The sequence below is a fragment of the Muscardinus avellanarius genome (assembly GCF_963383645.1).
Source record: "Muscardinus avellanarius genome assembly, chromosome: 9".
Lineage (NCBI taxonomy): Eukaryota > Metazoa > Chordata > Mammalia > Rodentia > Gliridae > Muscardinus > Muscardinus avellanarius.
In genome coordinates, this window is record NC_137795.1 from 48,074,410 (window position 1) to 48,094,542 (window position 20,133).

Genomic DNA, 20,133 nt, shown 5'->3' on the forward strand with positions numbered 1-20,133 from the left:
TAAATTAATAAAAATAGTACCTTATAAAGCCTTAGTTCTCATCTTCCTGGAAAATTGCATGTTTTTAATAGAACATAATAGGATGCATTCTCGGTGTTCTGGCACGCTACTCTGTAGAACCTCTGAATACTCAGTTACCTGTCAGAGACACAACAGAGAGAAATGGGATTTCTAATTAATGATATTAGATATCGTTGAGTCTTGCCTGTGTATAGATTGCTTCTCTCTGTTTTAGATTGTGGTGGGTTGTGAAGCCACTTCCTGTGGAGACCTTCATTCTGTAATGTTGGAATACACTAAGGATGCAAGGTTGGTGAAATGACATTTTACATACTTTCCAGTTTTAAATACAGTTCAAATGCTGGTCTTATTATTAAGTCAACTGCGTATAGAGATGCCATCTTATGTATTAAAGCAGAAGTTCATGTGAATTTTCATACTGCTTTCAATTGTGTATTTATGTATGTCTTCACAATTTTCCTTCAAACCAAGAAAAAGCAATTTTCATACTAGACAGTAGCTATGTCACTTTATATTTTAAAATTAGCAAGACACTAAATTCGACCTCAGAATAGAGCCATTTTATTTATGTTGCTTATTTTCAAACAACTATAAGAAAAATTTTGATCAATGAGTCATCCAAATATGCTTCAGCCAGAGTCCCATCTCCTAAAGCATGTCAGCAATACTTAAGAAAAGTGCAACAAGGCACATTTATCTTGCTGATCGCCCTGTCTCCTACTACTACTTTCAAAAATTAAGTATATTGAATTAAGTTTGGTAAAGAGTCAGTCTGGTCAGTTGACTTTAGTTATGTTCCTAGTCACAATACTAATGGGAAGAAGTGGCTAGAATTCATTGTCATACATGCTATTATTGTATTCTGTTGTCTGTGAACTTATTGATATGCTTTTTAAAAATCAGAATAAGCTAAACATGGTGGTATACACCTGTAAACCCAGAACTGAAAGGCTGAGATAGAAGGATCACAGGTTTGAGGAAAGCCCCAGCAACTTAGCGAGACTCCCAGTAACTTAGCAAGACCCTGTTTCAAAAATAAATAAATAAATAAATAAATAAATAAATAAATAAATAAATTGGGCTGGAGGTCTAGCTCAAAGATAGAACATCACTGGGTTCAATCCTCAGTATCAAAAAAATGACAGAAAGTAAGTGGCTTAATAAAAATTATTTTTAGCCGGGCGTGGTGGCGCACGCTTGTAATCCCCATGCTTGGGAAGTGGAGACAGGAGGATCGCGCAGGTTCGAAGCCAGCCGTGCTGGTGTAAGAGACCCTGTTTCAAAAATATAAAATAGGTCTGGGAGTGTAGCCCGGAGGAAGGAGGGCTTCCAGGAACCCCAGTACCACCAAAGGAAAAAAAAATTATTTTTATGGTCTCTAATTTGTTTAAGAAACAGGATATTCACAAAAAATAATTTAACCCTACCCCAAAGTATTACCTTGACATGCGATTTATCATATATTTCTCTTATAATGCAACTCCTTCCGGTTTCTGCAGGTCTGATTCCTGGCAGCTTGTTCAGACCCAATGCCTTCCCTCCTCTTCGAACAGCATTGGCTGCTCCCCCTTCCAGTTCCATGAAGCCACCATCTACAATGCTGTCAACAGTTCCAGCTGGAAGAGGATCACCATCCAGCTGCCTGACCACGTCTCCTCCAGGTGAGCCGCATGTGAAGGTAAATTTGGTGGAACTGCCCGGAAGTCTCTACAGAGTTCATACAGAAAACTAAGAGCAACTGGTATAGGCCAGAATTTTAGTTGAGCCATCCCATGCTCCCAAAAGACAATCGTGTGACCCAAGGAAAAAAAATAAAAAGAAATGGGAGCTTGTCTGTAAATGATTCCCAGATCTCAGACTGTCTTTTAACTCTATACCACGCATGTGCCAAACTCACTCATGAGCCCTGAAGGACAGACTGTCAACAAAGACTGGAGTGGGCCCAGCTCCCCCTGGTGGTCTGCTGTGCTTCTCTTCCAGATACAAACACACCCTGGGGTGCAGGGCTGCCGGCTTGCACAGAGCTGAGAGAAGCTCGATGGTGTGCATTCTTTCTAGAGCAGCATTCATTAACTCTAAGATGTGTAAATGATTCTCCTCCATAGGAAAAAATGGACACAGAATTATTACAGAATAGAAAAAGAAACTCACGTAAAATTTTCAGTGAAGAAAAAAACTGCCAGAAGGTTACTTTGGGATACACTCCCTGAGTCTGTGAGGCGTGAATTCACTCACCTCTGTTTTGGGGGGACTTCTGGAGAAGTCAGAAGTCCTTTTTCCCAGGTCCCCCTCCCAGAGGCAGAGGTTGGGTGCAGCCAGGGTAAATGACCACCTGCTCTCTTCTGTTCTCTCGGGTTTTTTCAGTGCAACACAGTTCCGCTGGATCCAGAAGGGGGAAGAAACTGAGAAGCAAAGCTGGGCCATTGACCACGTGTACATTGGGGAGGCTTGCCCCAAGCTCTGCAGTGGACATGGGTACTGCACCACTGGCGCCATCTGCATCTGCGACGAAAGTTTTCAAGGTCTGAACCCTGGGCTGTTGTTGACATCGGGCACTGTGGGGTCTCACCTTAACATGTGCACAGTGGGCTACGAGGAAACTCATAGAAATTCCAGACTGAGGGGTTAGAGATGGATAAAATGCTCCTTGATTGTGGAGTTATCTCTGGAGTGAATTATCAAGCATAGTTTTATGCTATCTTCCTGAATGCAATTTTTTTTTCTTTTTTGCATGTCTGGGGATGGAACCCAGGGGCATTCAACCTCCGAGCTACAACCCCTGCCCTATTTTTTATTCTTTATTTTGAAACAGGGTCTCACTAAGTTGCAGAGGGCCTCACAATGTAGCTGAGGCTATCCGCAAACCGCAACCCTCTCGTCTCAGCCTCCCGAATGCTGGGATTACAAGCATGTGCCACCACACTCATCTCCTGAAAGCAATTTTTAAAATACAGGTTTAAATCTGCTCAAGATATACTATAAGTGCAAATGTATAAGTAAATTTGGATCCAGATAAATCCACTTAAGAGAATCTGAGGGACCTCATACTCCGTATATTTCCTACAACTCCTTACCTCATCCACACCCAAACATATAATGTCCACTTCTGGGCCTCTCTCCTTTTTGGCCTAGGTGCCCATCCATAAATACTTTGCCAGCATCTGCTTGCCAGTGTGCACTTGCCTGTATCCATCCTTCCTCAGCCTCCTCCAATAGCAGCTGCCACTGTCTTTCCAAGATGTAGCTGACAACTCAAGTTGTTCTTCCCAGGTCACTTTGTTACTCAAAAGACTTGAAGACAAGCCAGGCATAATGGTGCATGCTTGCTATGCCAGTACTTGGGAGGCTGAGACAGGAGGATCACAGGTTCACAGCCAGCTTCAGCAACTTAGTGAAGCTCTCAGCAACTTAATGAGACCCTGTTTCAAAATAAAAAATAATATAGAGCTGGGGGTGTAGCTCACAGGTGTAACCCTGGGTTCAATCCCCAGTACCACCAAAAAAAAAAAAAAAGAATCAAATACATACTTTTATACTGCATGGCTATCTAGAGACCAAGTTTGTATCTAGGACAATGAGTCTGTTCAGCCCTTTACACCATAGGAAAATCTTTGTCTGCCTGCTAAAAGGGCCTGGAGTCCTGCTTGCCTTTGAGTGAATATCTTTAACATGTTTCAGTCTGTCAATACAAAGTTCATTTTACATAATTACTATTATACTCTAATAGCCAACACTTGGCATATAGCCAAGCTAAGAAGCCTTCTTTGAATTGATCTTTACACTGTCTTATATTTTATTATTTACATAATATATACCAATTTATATTCTTCAAAGTAATTTAGTATTCATAACATCCCCATAAATTACTTGTGGTTAAGATACTCATTCCCACCCCATAGATAAAGAAACTGAGATCCAGGAAAGTTAAGTGACTTGCCAAAGACCCACTGCTAGCGAAAGTTGGAGAGAAGATCAGAACTGGGACTATTCTTCCCAATCAGCCTCACCAAGTTCTCAGAGATGAGAGATTTATCCAAATAGGATCAGAACCATTCAACTTCCCCGAGGCCTGTAATGATGGAATCCATATATTTGAGTTCTGGAGTAGGATCTATTTTGATATCTTGGTTGATGCTATTTCCTGGCCTCCAGATGAAATGAATATGATTAATGTAGGCTGCTGCACATCTCCAGTGTTGGAAATTACTTAGCCATCTCTTTTCTCTCCGGTTATCATTGCCGCGGAGACCAGCTGGTTCTGTCTGTGCATTAGCTGAAGAATTTTAACTTTAGACAAACTAATGAATCAAATGTCTCACAAGAGGTCCTAGATGGCTGGAATTTGCCTTCTCCCTGATTCCAACAGTACTACGGCCTTTTGATTTTGAACCATTGCGGACATTTAGAAAAGGTGTACTGTTCAAATCAAGAAGAAATGTAAGACTATAAAAACTGGCTAATATAGCATCTTATTTAAATGCCAGTACTTCAGCTCAGTGTTCTCTGAAAGACACTTGCAGTGTATTCATTATTTATGTATCCCAGTATCATTATATGTTGGGAAGTACTGCGCTAGGTTCTAGAGTCCAACAATGAATTAAGATACAGACTCTGCACCCAGGAGTCAAGTGTAGAGCTGGAAGGAGAACAAAAACATGACATTTCTACAAAATTTCATGCTGGGAAAAAAAGAAATGAGATTGGCCTCTCATACCCGGGTGAGCGTTCCCTACTGAGATCCATGTGAGTAAACAGGCGAGACCTGGCCAGATGCTGTGGTATTTACATAATATATTTACACAAGAATTAAGTACATGAGCACCTAAATTTTAATGAACACAGACTCAAAAATAATGGGATCTTTTTCAACAATGTAAGCCAAGGATTGCCCACACAGAAGAGAAACATTTATGTCGAGAAGTCTGGATCTCCTTGGTATTTCTTACATAAAGGTTCTGATCTAAAATTGAACACTTTAGTCTGATGATTCTGCTTGTTCTAGCCAATTCTGATTTCTACGATTATTCCTTTCCCCCAGGTGATGATTGCTCTGTGTTCAGTCACGACCTTCCCAGCTATATTAAAGATAATTTTGAATCGGCCAGAGTCACAGAGGCCAACTGGGAGACCATTCAAGGAGGCACGATAGGCAGTGGCTGTGGGCAGCTGGCACCCTATGCCCACGGGGACTCACTGTATTTCAATGGCTGTCAGATACGGCAAGCTGCTACCAAACCTCTGGATCTCACTCGTGCAAGGTAACCAAACCCCAGTGTTGCAAGCAAGACCAGAAATTAGTGGCAAGGCCATTTATTGTCCACTGTCTGTTGGTTCTGCCATGAACTTCATGGAACAGTTTTCACTAAGAGTGGAAACCTAATTCAAGTGGTATTGCTTGAATTTGGTCCAAGGACATGTTATATGTTTTAACAACCCAGAACTATGATTCTACATTTATTGTAGAATCACTTTGCGTTTCTTCGCACATACTAGGTATATGGTAATGAAATAAACATAAACTGGGAAATAGCCAAATAAAAAATTGGCTAGGAGCTGGTGCACGCCTCTAATTCCAGTACTGGGGAGGCTGAGACTAAAGGATTATAGGTTTGAGGCCAGCCTTAGCAACTTAACAAGGTCCTCAGCAACTTAGTGAGATCTGTTTATATATATATATATATATGTGTGTGTGTGTGTGTGTGTGTGTGTGTGTGTGTGTGTATATGTCTGGGGGTGTCACTCAGAGGTAGAACATTCCTGGGGTCAGTCCTTAATACCACATACACATACACGCACGCATGCACGCATGCACACACAAGCCATATAGATAACAATGTTGACCACCGGCAAGTATGTAAGTATAAAAATGGACAGGAAGACTTGTAGAAATGCAAACATGTACCTATATTTAGCATATATAAGTTCAATAAATAGGAATGGTGGCTGGATAGAGGAGATCTTTAATAACTCACATTCAGCTAGGCTCAGTGGCACACACCTATAATCCCAGGTGGGAGCTGGGACAGGAATCTCAGGTTCAAAGCCAGTCTCAGTAATTTAATGAGACCCTCAGCAACTTAGCGAGACCCTATTTCAAAATAAAAATAAAAGGGCTGGAGTATAGCTCAGAGGTAGAATGTTTCTAAATTCAGTCCCCACTACCAATAATAATAATAATTCACATGCTATAGAAACTAAGAGATTAATATAGAATAGATCAAACCAGAAACCATACAAATAAACTAGGGAAGTGACCCCAAGAAAAAGAGACCCCAAGAGCTGAATTTTCTTTCTCCCCCCACCCCTGCCCTTCCCATGCCTTCTGCTTTTGCCAGAGCAAACAGTTTTTCACCTGTGTGATTTAAGAAAAGAATCCCAGGGTTTTAGAAGGCCATAAAATACTGGACTAGAGCACTCACTGAATGCTAACAACTGTTCAGGAACTACAAAGATATTTGAGAATTAGACATTTGATTAAAGAGAAGGGGAGCTATTTGCTTGAAACCTTTCACTTTGGAAAATATTAGTAATGTATTTTCAGAGGCAGAAAGGCAGGACTGCAGGCCCTTAATCCGATAAACAGTGAAAATGTAATAAAATTAATCCCTGTATGACAACTGTGAAGATGCTAATAGTTATATCCACCCATCCTGAGTATTCCCTATCAAAAATACACAGTTAACCTAGGGATAACCTGATGTCTTCCTTGACCCCATATACAGCTGCATCTAAGTGCCTGGTTAACAGTCACACGTTGTTGTAAAGGGACTTCATTTTAACTTATGTATGCAGATACAAATTTCAAGTCTAGCTCTTGGTTTGACCCCCTGCTCCACATGGGGCCACTCTTAATCACTGGAAGTCTTCTGGGGATACATTTCCTCCGTTGAAAGCTGTATCTGCGAAAGGCAAGGATGCCTGTAAGAAGCAGAAAGGCATGAGGGACGGAGCAGATGTGAGCCAGAGCCTGCTTTTCTGACTTAGTTTTCCCTCCGCTCTGATCTCCAGACAACCTTTCCTAAAATAGGCGCGATGATTTATCCGTATCCAGATGCTCTTCAGCTCCCAGCTATTTGTAAAAAGCATATAGTATAAATACTGTGATTTTATTCCTCGTCCTCCCTGTGTCCTCATCTGCCCATTTAACCTGCGTTACCATTCAGAGACTAGAGGAAACACTCAAAAAATGTTTTTCAACATCATGAAAAGAGGACACATCTTTGAAAGTCAAAATTGTTTCTTGTGTGTAGAAAAGCAGTCTTCTTTTTTTTTTTTTTTTGCAGGTCTGAGGATGGAACTCAGGGGCATTTGACCTCTGAGCTACAACCCCTGCCCTATTTTTTATTCTTTATTTTGAAACAGGGTCTCACTAAGTTGCAGAGAGGCTCACTAAGTACCCTACTAAGGGTAGGGGTATAGCTCAAAGGTAGAATGTGCCTGGGTTCCATCCCCAGTACTTCAAAAAAAAAAAAACTGAGGGGTATAACTTATAGGTAGAGTGCCCCTAGTTTCAATCCCAAGTAACAGACATATACACACACCTACACACACACACACACACACACACACACACACACACAAGTATAGCTCCCCCCCTTAATGCATCCTCACTTTTGTTTGAATGTTATTTCCCCTGTATTTTTCAGCAAAATTATGTTTGTTTTGCAAATTGGGAGCACGGCCCAGACAGACAGCTGCAACAGTGACCTGAGCGGCCCCCACGCCGTGGACAAGGCGGTGCTGCTGCAGTACAGCGTCAACAATGGCATCACCTGGCACGTCATCGCTCAGCATCAGCCGAAGGACTTCACGCAGGCGCAGAGAGTGTCCTACAACGTCCCCCTGTAAGTAGCCTGAACAGAAATACATGGGAATCACAGTGTGAGGTGGAAGTTGCGAGAAGCCACTGGGCCAGAACCATAAAACTAGGCAGTGGCCAAACCAAGACCAACCTAGATTTCAAAAGCAGAGTTCCTAGCTGGGCATGGTGGCGCACGCTTTTAATCTCAGTACTTGGAGGCTGAAACAGGAGGATCATCGCCAACCCAGCTACTTAGTGAAGCCCTCTGCAACTTAGTAAGACCCTGTTTCAAAATAAAAAATAGGGCTGAGAGTATATAGCTGAGAGGTAGAATGCCTCTGAGTTTAATCATACACACACACACACACACACACACACACACACACACACATGCACACGCACGCTAAGTTCCTGTCTTCTAGGACAAGAGGGAATAGAGAACAGTAACTCAATACAGAGGCACTCTTTGAATGTTCCTCTTCCTTTTAACAGTATTTCTTTTTCTTCTTTTTTTTTTTTTTTGTGGGTCTAGGGATGAATCCAGAGGTACTTGAACTCCTCCTGTCCTATTTTGTATTTTTATTTTGAAACAGGGTCTCACTAAGTTGCAGAGGGCCTCACTAAATAGCTGAAGCTGTACACAAACTATGATCCTCCTGTCTCAGCCTCCCAAGAACAGGGATTACAAGCATGCGCCACCATGCCTGGCATGAGACTACAGTTTCTGAAGCCTGCAAGTCACCTGTCAGTACGGGATGTTTCCTCATGTTTAACCTTTTTGTCTTTCTGTCTGTGACCCAGGGAGGCACGGATGAAAGGAGTTTTATTGCGCTGGTGGCAACCGCGCCATAATGGAACAGGTCATGATCAGTGGGCTTTGGACCATGTGGAGGTTGTTCTGTGAGTATCTGATACCTGGCTTCGAATGTTCGTTTCAGAAAGGTTTGAAATTCCTTTGATCTGGCACACTCCTCAATTTGCTTAAGACTGTTCCTGATGAGGAGGAGGTCCCCACAGGACCACTGTGGCTTACACTCTTCAGCAGCTACAAGCTATAGCTTAAGTCAACAGAGAAATAACAAAGCCCCGAATGTAATTTAATATACTTTAGGAAAAAACTTCAGTTAAGTAAAACATGTATTTAATGATTGATAGTACTGGTTAAATTGGAAAAGCGGGAAATGATGTCTTATGCCAGATCTTGGTTGCTTTATAAAATAGAATGACATCCTAAAAGGGAAAGGATCGGGACTGGTCTGTATACAGACTGTGAGCAGCAAATGTGCCCATTACGAATGCCTGTCCTGACCACGGCTGCCTGAGGCATCTCCACCTAACTACTTGGTCACAAGAAAGCAGAGACTCTGTGGCTTCGGAGTCCTCCAGACGGATCCCGGGGGGTTAAGGCTGCTCCTTGGCTCCCCATCCCCTATGATAGGGCTGTCACCACTTCCCCCTGGCCGGGTTGACTGTTCCCTCACAGAGAGATGACTTGCTTTTTCTCTAACAATCTAGTTCCTGTAGAACTGGAATGCCTATGTCTCGACGGGTTCGAACTGATGGCTCCAGGTGGTTGGCAAGGAGAGGCGAATCTTCTCGGTAGATAGGTTCAAACGTTCATTCTGTTTACCAAACCCAAAGTGAAATCAGTCTCGCGGCTGATTTCAGTCATTCTGAAAGCAAATTTAAGTGATGAACTGGTAGGGCAACTACCAGATTTGTTTTCTTTCTATCATAGCCATGAGCTGAACTCTTCAGTCTTGAGCTAGCCCTCGTCTTAGTTTTCACTGAGGCACCTGCTTGCATGGCATCCATATCAACCCCTGATCCAGAGCACCCCGGTCCCACACAAGCCCCCACTGCGCGCTCTGCTGCTTCTGGACAACTTGCTGGGCTCTGCCTCCACCAGACAAAGTTGAAGTTGAAAGTAACAGTCCAGACTTTGCAATCTAAACAAGAGGCTGACGTTTTACTTAGCTATCAATTTCCTCAGACTACATCATTCCAAGAGAATAGAATAACTTGGGCTATAAAATGAAATTTTATATATATTCAATGTTGAGGACATAGAAAGATGTCCAAATAGATGAAAATTCAATCCTAGAGCCCTTTTGTGCTGGCAGTTTTCCTGATAGAGCAGTGACTCTGAATCTGATTAAATATCAGACTCACTGGGGAAGCTTTTGAAAGCACAAACAAATGTCCTTGATGCCCCAACCCATCCCTGTGGATGATGTAAGCTGATCTTCAGTAGGACCTGAGCATCCTTTTCTAAGCACCCCCGGTGATTCTAATACATTGATTGAGACCCAAGTTAGAGTTAACCACTTCTTATCTTTCAAGTCTCTTGCCAAGACTGTTTGCACTGATGGGGCTTCCTGTGCCTGACAAAATAGAACCAACTCCTATGGGAAGTTCAAAACTTGTCAGTCCTCAAAGGAAGGCAGGATACTCATTCTGCCCCTGATAGACATAAGAAATCTCAACCTATCAATCTCAACCCTTGAGTAGATATTCTCCTCCCACCCAAACAAATAGTTATAGTTATCTCTTTTGAATTTTGAATTTCAGAGACATGTCATCACCAAAAATCCCCTCCTTTGGACTGAAATTAAAGAGCAGGTCACCTCCCTGGTGTAAAGTAACAGTAGCCCCTCAGAACTTGGGATCCCTTTGCTGACCTGTGGCCTCAGAGGCTCCTAGTACCCCAGCAGAAAGCCTCACCACACAGGTCCCAGAGAACCTTCCAGAACTGTTGGTCTTCATTTTTATAAAAAAAACTACCAGCATCATTATACTAGCACACGGGTGAAATTCAGATATTTTTCTGGAGCTATAATCTGTAACCCTTTGTTTTTACTCAGTCTCCAGAACTGTAATACTTTGAAGAAACCATCACTGACCAGGCACCTGTCTGCTCTTACCTTATATGACTGTTGCACACTCTCAGGGAACTGAAATGTTTCAAGTGAGAAAAGGGCATTACCACACACCAGTGGAGTTGCAGTTTGTTCCATTCCAAATTTTCTTTCAGTGAATCACTTAGAGATTATAACTCTACATATATTACCAAACAGCTTCTTTAGAATTTAATTTGTGCAATATAATGATACATCATAGTAAGATGCCAAGATTATTCATATATGCAGACAGCATCTCTTCTGTGGTTCCTCCTAACCCCATCCCATTACTCTAGATACTTTCATTTATTTTAAATATATTGCATATATTATACAGATAATTTTATAACAATGCTATCTATTTAATAACATTTCAAAAAAATTTTAAATTATAGGAGTTGCATTATTTACCTTCTTTTTTGAAAAAGAAGAAATGCCTCACAAAGCTGAGTTCAATAAATGAATTACTTTTTAAGAACACAGTCCTAAAGAATTTTCAGAACTGTTTTGATGTTTTGCTCTGCTCTTATGATTTAACATTTCTATGCTGCTATACCCTTTCAAAGTACTTCTTTTTTCTTAGAATGACAAAATGTTTTAAGGCATTCATTGATATGCACTTAGTAGTTCTACAGCATAATTCATTCATTTGATGAGCATAAAATAAATAGAAAGCTCCAGAGAATTCAGAAAAATAGAATATAATAAACTTCCCAGTGTCTTTCAACCATACAGGGCACAAGGACTCATGTCATGATTCATAAATGCTAGTAATTATAATTTTGCTACAGATATATTTAAAAATTAAGTAGAATGTCCTCATAAAGCACAATTCATTGCAAATATTCTCCTATTAGATACGCTTCTTGTAGCAATGCTACACGATCTGTAGCAGAGCATTTAGTTCTAGGAGCTGGTAATGTCTACTCCTCAGGGGTGGAAGGGGAGAAGTAACCAGCAGCACACACCTTAGGAAATGCCAGCCCTCCCTGGTTGGACACGGCAAGCAGGGCTACTAATATGTTTTTGCAACTAATGGTTGGAGGCAAACATCTCAGTGAAGAATTTTTAAGAATAAATTTTCTTCTCTAAGTAAAGATTGGCCCTAATCTAACTTTATTATCATAGTTTCGCTTTTGTGCATGTGCACCAAGGACACATGCTAAAAACCCCTAGAAAGAGAAACTGTGGTCACGCATGGTATCTTACATTGAGTTCAATGTCCACACTGCCCATGTTATCCAAAGGATGTATGAGTTTGTTGAGAACAAATTCAGCGCTTTTGAAAATATTTCAGGGCTTGGGAGCACATTCTAAATGAACAAGAGCCGTAATATATTTTTAGGCTAATGGTTTAATTCTAAAAGGTCACACATGAAAAGAATTCATTTCACAAATATAGATATACGGAATGACAAGCCCCTGATCGTAAAGATAAAAACCACCCTTTTAGCATGTAACAAAGCCACTTATCTTGTTTGAGAGTATAAGCTTCCCACTCTCATGATGTTTTCCAATAAAACCTGCACATGAAAAATGCTTTGCGATGATTAGCCTCTGCTAATCTGCCACATAACATAAACCAAATTGACAGACCATTTTTCCTCCAGCCTCACTAGCTTACAAAAAGGCCTCATTCCCTAAAGTTTAAACGACGAAGCACAACATCACCGTTGACAAGTCAGAAACCTAATTTCTCTGGATTCATTTGCTAGCGTAGCATATTTATCTCTCAGTACATGTTTGTTAATACATTTGGGCAGATCCCTCACAAGATCCATGCTGGTGGGGTTCTTCTTAGGATAAGAGAGAACTCGCTGTCCGAACCTTTACCGGGCGTGCAGACTTCTATCCTAAGAGCCTCCCTCACCCAACTCCGCGTTTCATTCACACCTCATTTCCTGTGTACCTGTCTACGTCACAGCTCGTCATGTGTATATGAAGTGGGCCAATTTTTGCATGTGTACCTTGAAAGCGAATCACTCAATAAAAAGTTGGCCTTTGCGAAACGACTTAATAAAAAATGATGAATTGTTACCATACGTATGGAGAATTGAAAACGTGTTGCCAGCTCTGGCCTTCAGCACATTTATCAGATTTTAATATGAGTTCCATCATGACCATCCCTCATGCTATTCATCATCAAGATACTGTCACATTTTTGGCACAAATGATTTATGGAGATGAGCATATTACATTTGTTGCAAAGCATATTTATCTTTTATTAAATTTGACTGCATTGTCTGATGTAGGGGACTTCTGCATTTTAAGAACCCATTCCTTAATATATATTCAGGAATTAGCATTTCTCAAAATGTCAATATTTGAAAATCAGATAAAATTAATTGTAGCTATTAAATAATTGATTCAATGTTTATACTTTTTATGCAACATTTATGCCAAATGTAGTACTATAGCTACATGTACCTTGACATATGGTTATGAGCAAATACTGCATGTTGCATTACACTAAAAAGTTAAGTGTATGTATCTATTTGGTATAGAAGAATAAGAAATAACTTGTTTAATTTTTATTTTCAAAAGAGATGAAAAATCCTATATTGCGTCTAAACCTGATCAGACTTTTATGACTAATCACAGTGCTGCATGCGTTGAAAGGCATTTTTTAACTTGTGTTATATTTCATTATTTGCTGTCATTGGTTTTCCACTAGAGTAAGGTAAGTCCTCCTCACTAAATCTGGGGAACTGTATACTATTAGTTTCATCGATGTTACCAAAGCTAACTGGGAAGTTTCATAGAAGACTTAAGCAACTGAGAAAAACATCTACAAAAACAGTTATAAATGATATTGGGATACATTGAAGCATGTGAAACTTGGACCCATGCAAACTCAGAGATAGCCAAATTGAGAGAAGTGTCCAATACATCCGATATTCAGCCCAACACCAGGATTTACCCGCTGTAGGTCTGACTTGGGTTCTCCTTTATGCCTGGCACTATATTAGATGTCCTTCAGTTTACAAATTTGCTATGAGGAAAGTGACAATACAGGAATATGCAAAAGATCTATGGCCTTGATTAAATGAAATGTCTTTCAAAAGATTTATTTTACTAGAAAAACATCAAGGTGCCTTGGCTTTTCAATTCTAATGTAAGTTAGTAAATCAATTAGCAGAAGGAAGTGAGTTTATTCAACATACCTGTGAGTTCTAGGTCCTGTCCTTAGGTAAGATTGGCCACCTTTAATATATATTTGCATTTGTCCTCTAGCTGAGATACTTCAAAACTTACAAGAGCAAAGTGGCAGTCATTTGTTGAACACCTATATATGGAGCTAGAAGTTTTCATTTAATCCTTAAAACTCCCTGAAGTGCACATTATCGGATAATCTCATCTCCATTTAGCAGAAAAGAGAAAAACAAGTCTTTAGTATGTGTGAGGCGTCCGTGCTTAAACTTTGTTAAATGTAGCCGTCTGAAAGATGCGTTGTCTTGAAAGTCAAATGTACACTTGCTCCGTGCCAGGAGTCCCATGAGTTGGTTTGAATGTCAGCTTCATCTTATGTCTAATAGCCCATTGGATTCTTATCTTGGCATTCATAAAAATTAACATATTTTGTTGAAAAATAAATTTCTGATCAGTAAAAAAAGTCTAAATTTTTATGAGCTCAAATTCTTCAAATTCGCTCTTTCCCATTTGCTTTAGGATCCATTAAGAAATCAGTCGATTTTTTTCACTATAATAAATGAGCTAAGATTGTGACTCCAATGAAGAGTAATGGTTCAAAAGAACAGTCACTAGTTTTTTTAAAGATCTTGTGATATCCATATTTCCTATGCATAAACAGAGACACATTTTATAATTCCACATACCATCTCAATTTCGTATTTCTCTCAGCAATAGTGGAAATTTAAATCACCATTTCCAAGAAGCCACTGATGTTTGTTCTCCCCTCTTCGAATGACTTACTCATAATGTGAAATTTTAAAAATAGACCTAGTTCTATCCACGACCAAAGCAAATTGATATGTCAAGTTGCATAATGTGCCTTGGAATGGCTATTACTGGGCTTTCATTGAACTTATAATAGAAATTACTTTCCCCTGTAATCGCAACAAAGATATAAATCTTAAAGACTCCTTTGCACCTATGATTACTTCTGAGGTGTTCTGTAACTATACATGTATCAAAAACAAAAAGAGGCTGCATCAAAAAATGAGAAATAAAAAAATCTTTAGACTTGGTGAACACTTCCCTAAGACTTGATCTTGTAAGCTAGACATTTTACAAGGCACAATAACTATTTAATAATCACATCAGCTTATTAAGTGGTCCTAGAATCAGACAGCATTTTGTCATAACTCCTCATGGTAATTTTTTAAAAGTTTATGAACCAGAAAAAACCATCTCAATAGATTCCTAACTGACTCAAGAGATATTTATGTTTCACAGAGCCAAATCGTTGGCTAGTTTCAAGGATGCCTTAAAAGTGTGGGCACTTTTAATATGGCTATGCAAACACTAGACATCTAAAGCAGACACATTACTGTGTGCATATCAATATTCTCAGGAATCCAAATATATAATCCTTTTACATAAACTTACAAAAACTATGAATGTCCCATGAATCAAAATATCTGCTTAATTAGTTGCAAACCATTACCTTGGATTGATTTATAGGGCATCAAAGATCTGAAACCTACTAATATATATTTTATCATATATAAAGACAGAAAATTTAGCCAGGTGTGGTGGTGCATGCTTGTAATTCCACTACTAGGGAGACTGAAATAGGAAGATCACAGGTTGGAGGCTGGTCTCAGCAACTTAGGGAGGCCCTCCACAACTTAGTGACACCTCTTTCAAATAAAAAATAAAATAGGGATGAGAGTGTAGCTCAGAGGTAGAATGCCCCTGGGTTAAATCCCCAATACCACACACACACACACACACACACACACACACACACACACACACAGATGGAAAATTTATATCAGCTTCCTTATAAGCAAATAATTACATGCAGAAGTTGCTTTTCAAGCTCTTAAACATTCATATCAACTTTTGTTAAAATTAAAATGTTCCTTTGTTCACATATGTTGAGGTAACTTCCATGACAATCTAGGTTGCATTTAGATAACTAAATATCTGAGTGTTCTAATTTTATCTTTTTTAATGTAGAGTATTTTAACTTTTTAAAATCTCTATGAGTACTTCATATCTCTAAACATGTTTTCAGCTAAATAATTTCATTGCTTTAACTTTGCAATTATTCCTTATAGTTAAAGAGTAATGATTTACAACAGGAATCCAATCAGTAAGTCACCAAAAGTTTAATAAATATGCCTTGACCACCCAAGGGTCAGACAGGGGCTTAGCCTTTGGTGGTGGGGTGGGGGGGCAGGCCCCATGAAGGTTAGACATGAGGAGCCAAGATAGGAACACAAATAAACTCTATTCAGAGCAGGAAATGAACACCATGATAGTTTAAAGTAGAAAAAAAATCACTTCTGGAGGGGGAAAATGAACAATAAAGAAAATGTGATACTTGAGCAACAAGTAGAAAATTAGGAAGTGATGTGTCGGGGGTTGGCCAATGAGGAAGGCAGAAAAGACCCAAAGGCAAGTTTAATGTAGGAATGTAATAGAAGAAAAGCCCTGGAGAGACAGGATTAAACGTGAAGAGAGTGTGAAATAGCTGGTTGAGATGGCTTAGATGCTGTTCTGCACACGAGAAAATTAGGGATGATTTTTAAATACGGTGAAGCCAACATCCCAGGGAAAGTGTACTGAAACTGGGGTGCAGAGTCCATTGTAAGAGCTGGGTGTGGTGGCACACGCCTATAATCCAAGTACCTGGGAGGCTGAGACAGAAGGATCACAGGTTCGTGGCAGACTCACCAACTCAGTGAGGCCCTCTGCAACTCAGTGAGACCCTGTTTCAAAATTTAAAAATAGAGCCAGGCATGGTTGCACACGCTTGTAATCCCAGCATTCAGGAGGTTGATACAGAAGGATCACGGTTCACAGACAGCCTCAGCCACTTTAGTGAAGTTCTTTGCAAACTCAGTGAGACCCTGTTTCAAAGTAAAGAATAAAAATTAGAACTGGGGGTGCAGCTCAGAGGTAGAATGAATGACTCTGGGTTCCATCCCCAGTACTGAAAAAATAAAAAATAATAATAATAAAATAAAATAGGGCTGGGAGTATAGCTCAGAGAGAATGCCCCTGGATTCAAACCCAGTAAACACACACACACACACACTCATGCACACACACGCTCAGACACACACACACACACTCAACATGCAGTTATGTATTAAAGTATATTATTTTGTGCTTCATAGATTCTCAGTGGAGTTGGTTCCATAAGGGGAGAGAACTGAGATAAAGTGAGTTGTTTAGGGGCCAGTGTAATAGCTCAGGGAAATCGAAGGACTGCGAGGTAATGTAGGACCCTGGCGGGAAGATGACCAGGGCCAGACTCAAGAGTCTATGAACAATGAAGTAGCAGGATCGTTTCTCCTGGTGTTTGATTAGTGCTGTGTGTTATAACGCCCCTTGTCTTTTTTAGTGACACCACTTTACATAGGCAGCCTTAATACTTACAGCATCTGATAAATATTGTATACACTTGTTGTACCCTTCAACTGTGACCTTGCACCTGGTCATCTTGGTTGGTCATATTGTCATGTGGGAGAGGGGGATGGGTGGGAGGCTACCCAAGGACAAAACCTGATTGTGTGTGTGTGTGTGTGTGTGTGTGTGTGTGTGTGTCTTTTTCTCTGAAATGTCCTCAGAATATATTATTTGTTTTCATTTTATAGTTTCTGTCATTTTTATAATACAGAAATCCAGAAAGGAAAGTTACTAGCACTTTATTTCATAAAAACACATGTCAATTTCATATCTACCTTTTAACCAATGCCATTGATTTTTATTATACATGAAATTGAACTATGTGTTTTTCTTTGAGACATTTTACTATGAATTTTTTTTTTTTTTTTTTTTTTTTTTTTTTTTTGGTGGTACTGGGGTTCCTGGAAGCCCTTCTACCTCCGGGCTACACTCCCAGACCTATTTTTTACATTTTTTTATTTGGAAACAGGGTCTCCTAAGCCAGCGCAGGCGGCTGACTTTGAACCTGCACAATCCTCCTGTCTCTGCCTCCCAAGCGCGGGGATTACAAGCGTGCGCCACCACACCCGGCTGTTTTCTAATAATTAAACAACTATAAGATGCTCATTTTAAAAGTTTCTTATATTTCTTTCTTTTTTTTTTTTTTTTTTTTTTGGTGGTACTGGGGTTCCTGGAAACCCTTCTACCTCTGGGCTACACTCCCAGACCTATTTTATATTTTTATTTGGAAACAGGGTCTCTTAAGCCAGAGAGGCTGGCTTCAAACCAATGCAATCCTCTTGTCTTCACCTCCCAACCGCGGGGTTTATAAGCCTACACCACCATGCCCAGCTTAAAAATTTCTTCTATTTCACAAGTACTAGTAATATGCCTAAGTATAACATACTAGGAAAAACAGCACCATTTAATACCTTGCTAATATACTGATGATTAACAACCCAGATTACACTTCTCAGGGCAAAATTATCCTTTCCCTTGGTTCTACCCTAACCTAAGCTTGTATAATAATGACCTTTATGGTGGGACCACACTCCATGTACCTCACCCTACATTTATTTGTTTCCATAAAATTAAGGAGGAAAGGCTTTGGAACCATGTGTTCAAGAAATCCGTGAATCTGGAAAATACTGATAGGCTCACACTCATAAACCACGTGTTGATTTCACACATGTTATCATTCAGGGTAGTTGTGAGAGGACGATTCTTTTTAGTGATGTTATACATCATGGGCTTTTTATTTGTATATTTTCATCCTTTATCACGGTCTTTTTAAAAAATTGTTTGCCGGGCGTGGTGGTGCACGCTTGTAATCCCTGCGCTTGGGAGGCGGAGACAGGAGGATCACGCAGGTTCAAAGCCAGCCTCGCTGGTTTAAGAGACCTGTTTCCAAATTTTAAAAAATATAAAAAAAAAAAATAGGTCTGGGAGTGTAGCCCGAGAAGGGTCCCATCCCCAATACCACCAAAAAAAAAAAAATTTGTTTGCCATGCCAAAACCCTAGCAGCACTATCGATATTGTTCAACTTCACGCAGGCTTCTGATAGACTTTTTCAGTATTTTCATCAGCATCACATATAATGTGTATGTATGAATGTGTATATGTGTTTATATGTGGGAGATATGTACAGTTATGTATTTAATTTATACCTTCTCAGTATTCATGACCCCTTTTTAGTACAGTGTCTCTTTCATCATAAGCTCGTGGTTATGGAATACAACCCCTTATTATTTGAGAAAGACAATGGAGCCCACATTCTAAGAAAAACTCACTTGAGATTGCATAAATTAGGAAGGTCAGGCTCACCAGCTGATGTTAGTGTTTTTCCTTCCATAGTTTTGCTTTTTCAAGCTTTAAGTGAAAATCTTTAATAGAGTAACCAAATTATTTACCTGCTTGTTAGAGATATAAGTAAGACAGTGGGCATAGTGGATACGAGTTCATTCAGAAGGAGTTAAAGAATAAAATTAAAGTTAAAAATCTGAAATAGTTTGTCTGCTTTTGCCACCCTCCCCCCCCCTCTCTCTCTCTCTTTCTCTCTCTCTCTCTCCTTTCTGATCCTTTACTGGTTCTGAAAAGAAAAGGAGTTCTTCAGGGCCAAAGGCAGTGAATGCAAGCGTCGCTCAGCCTTTAGTTACTCTGTTCCTTGGTGCTAATGTCACCATGACTTATGGACACTGAAGATTTCTGCATAAATACCAGAGTAACCTAGGACCTAGAGAGTAGATGACACGTTCAGTGACGGGACTTACATGCTCTTTCTCCTTTCCCTCCCTGCCCGTATCCATCTTGATTTTAACAGCACTCGCAAACAAAATTACATGATGAATTTTTCACGGCAGCATGGGCTCAGGCACTTCTACAACAGAAGACGAAGGTCACTTAGGCGATACCCATGAAGAATCATAAAGCTTACTTTTCCTTCGAACCTGTGACGTGTCGCTCCCCGTTCCTTTAAACCTCTCACTGCATCTGATATCAGGAAGTATCTGCGAAGGACTTGGTGGCTACCTGAAAGCCCTTCTCAAGACCAAGTGTATACCACTTTCCCACACTGTGAACTAACGACAAGTGACTTATTTGCTCATAAGTAAATGTCTTCATGTTGACGTGTCCGTGAAAATTGTGATCTGTTGTAATATCAGTTACAGTGGCAGTATTACAAATAAGAAATAGTTTAACAGAAAAAAATTTTAAGCACAAAAATTTAAGAGATTTTATGTTTAAAACGGCATTTAGCACAGTATTTAACATTCTCGGTCACAAAGCTATTTAAGTGGACTGTATTTCAGCTTTGTATCATGTTTTAT

General features: G+C 39.9%; 1 protein-coding gene across 1 annotated transcript in view; it reads left to right on the plus strand.

Annotated features, from left to right (window-relative positions):
* The window catches only part of RELN (reelin), a gene marked incomplete at both ends in the record, with an annotated part of 510,757 nt that extends 491,035 nt beyond the window's left edge, over nt 1-19,722 (plus strand). The window contains 7 exons of the mRNA XM_080701477.1: nt 236-309; nt 1,521-1,682; nt 2,386-2,543; nt 5,060-5,279; nt 7,668-7,865; nt 8,624-8,722; nt 19,626-19,722. Of these exons, the coding sequence (XP_080557603.1) occupies nt 236-309; nt 1,521-1,682; nt 2,386-2,543; nt 5,060-5,279; nt 7,668-7,865; nt 8,624-8,722; nt 19,626-19,722 (1,008 nt within the window). The remainder of the gene's footprint in view (nt 1-235; nt 310-1,520; nt 1,683-2,385; nt 2,544-5,059; nt 5,280-7,667; nt 7,866-8,623; nt 8,723-19,625) is intronic.
* Nucleotides 19,723-20,133: the final 411 nt, after the last annotated feature.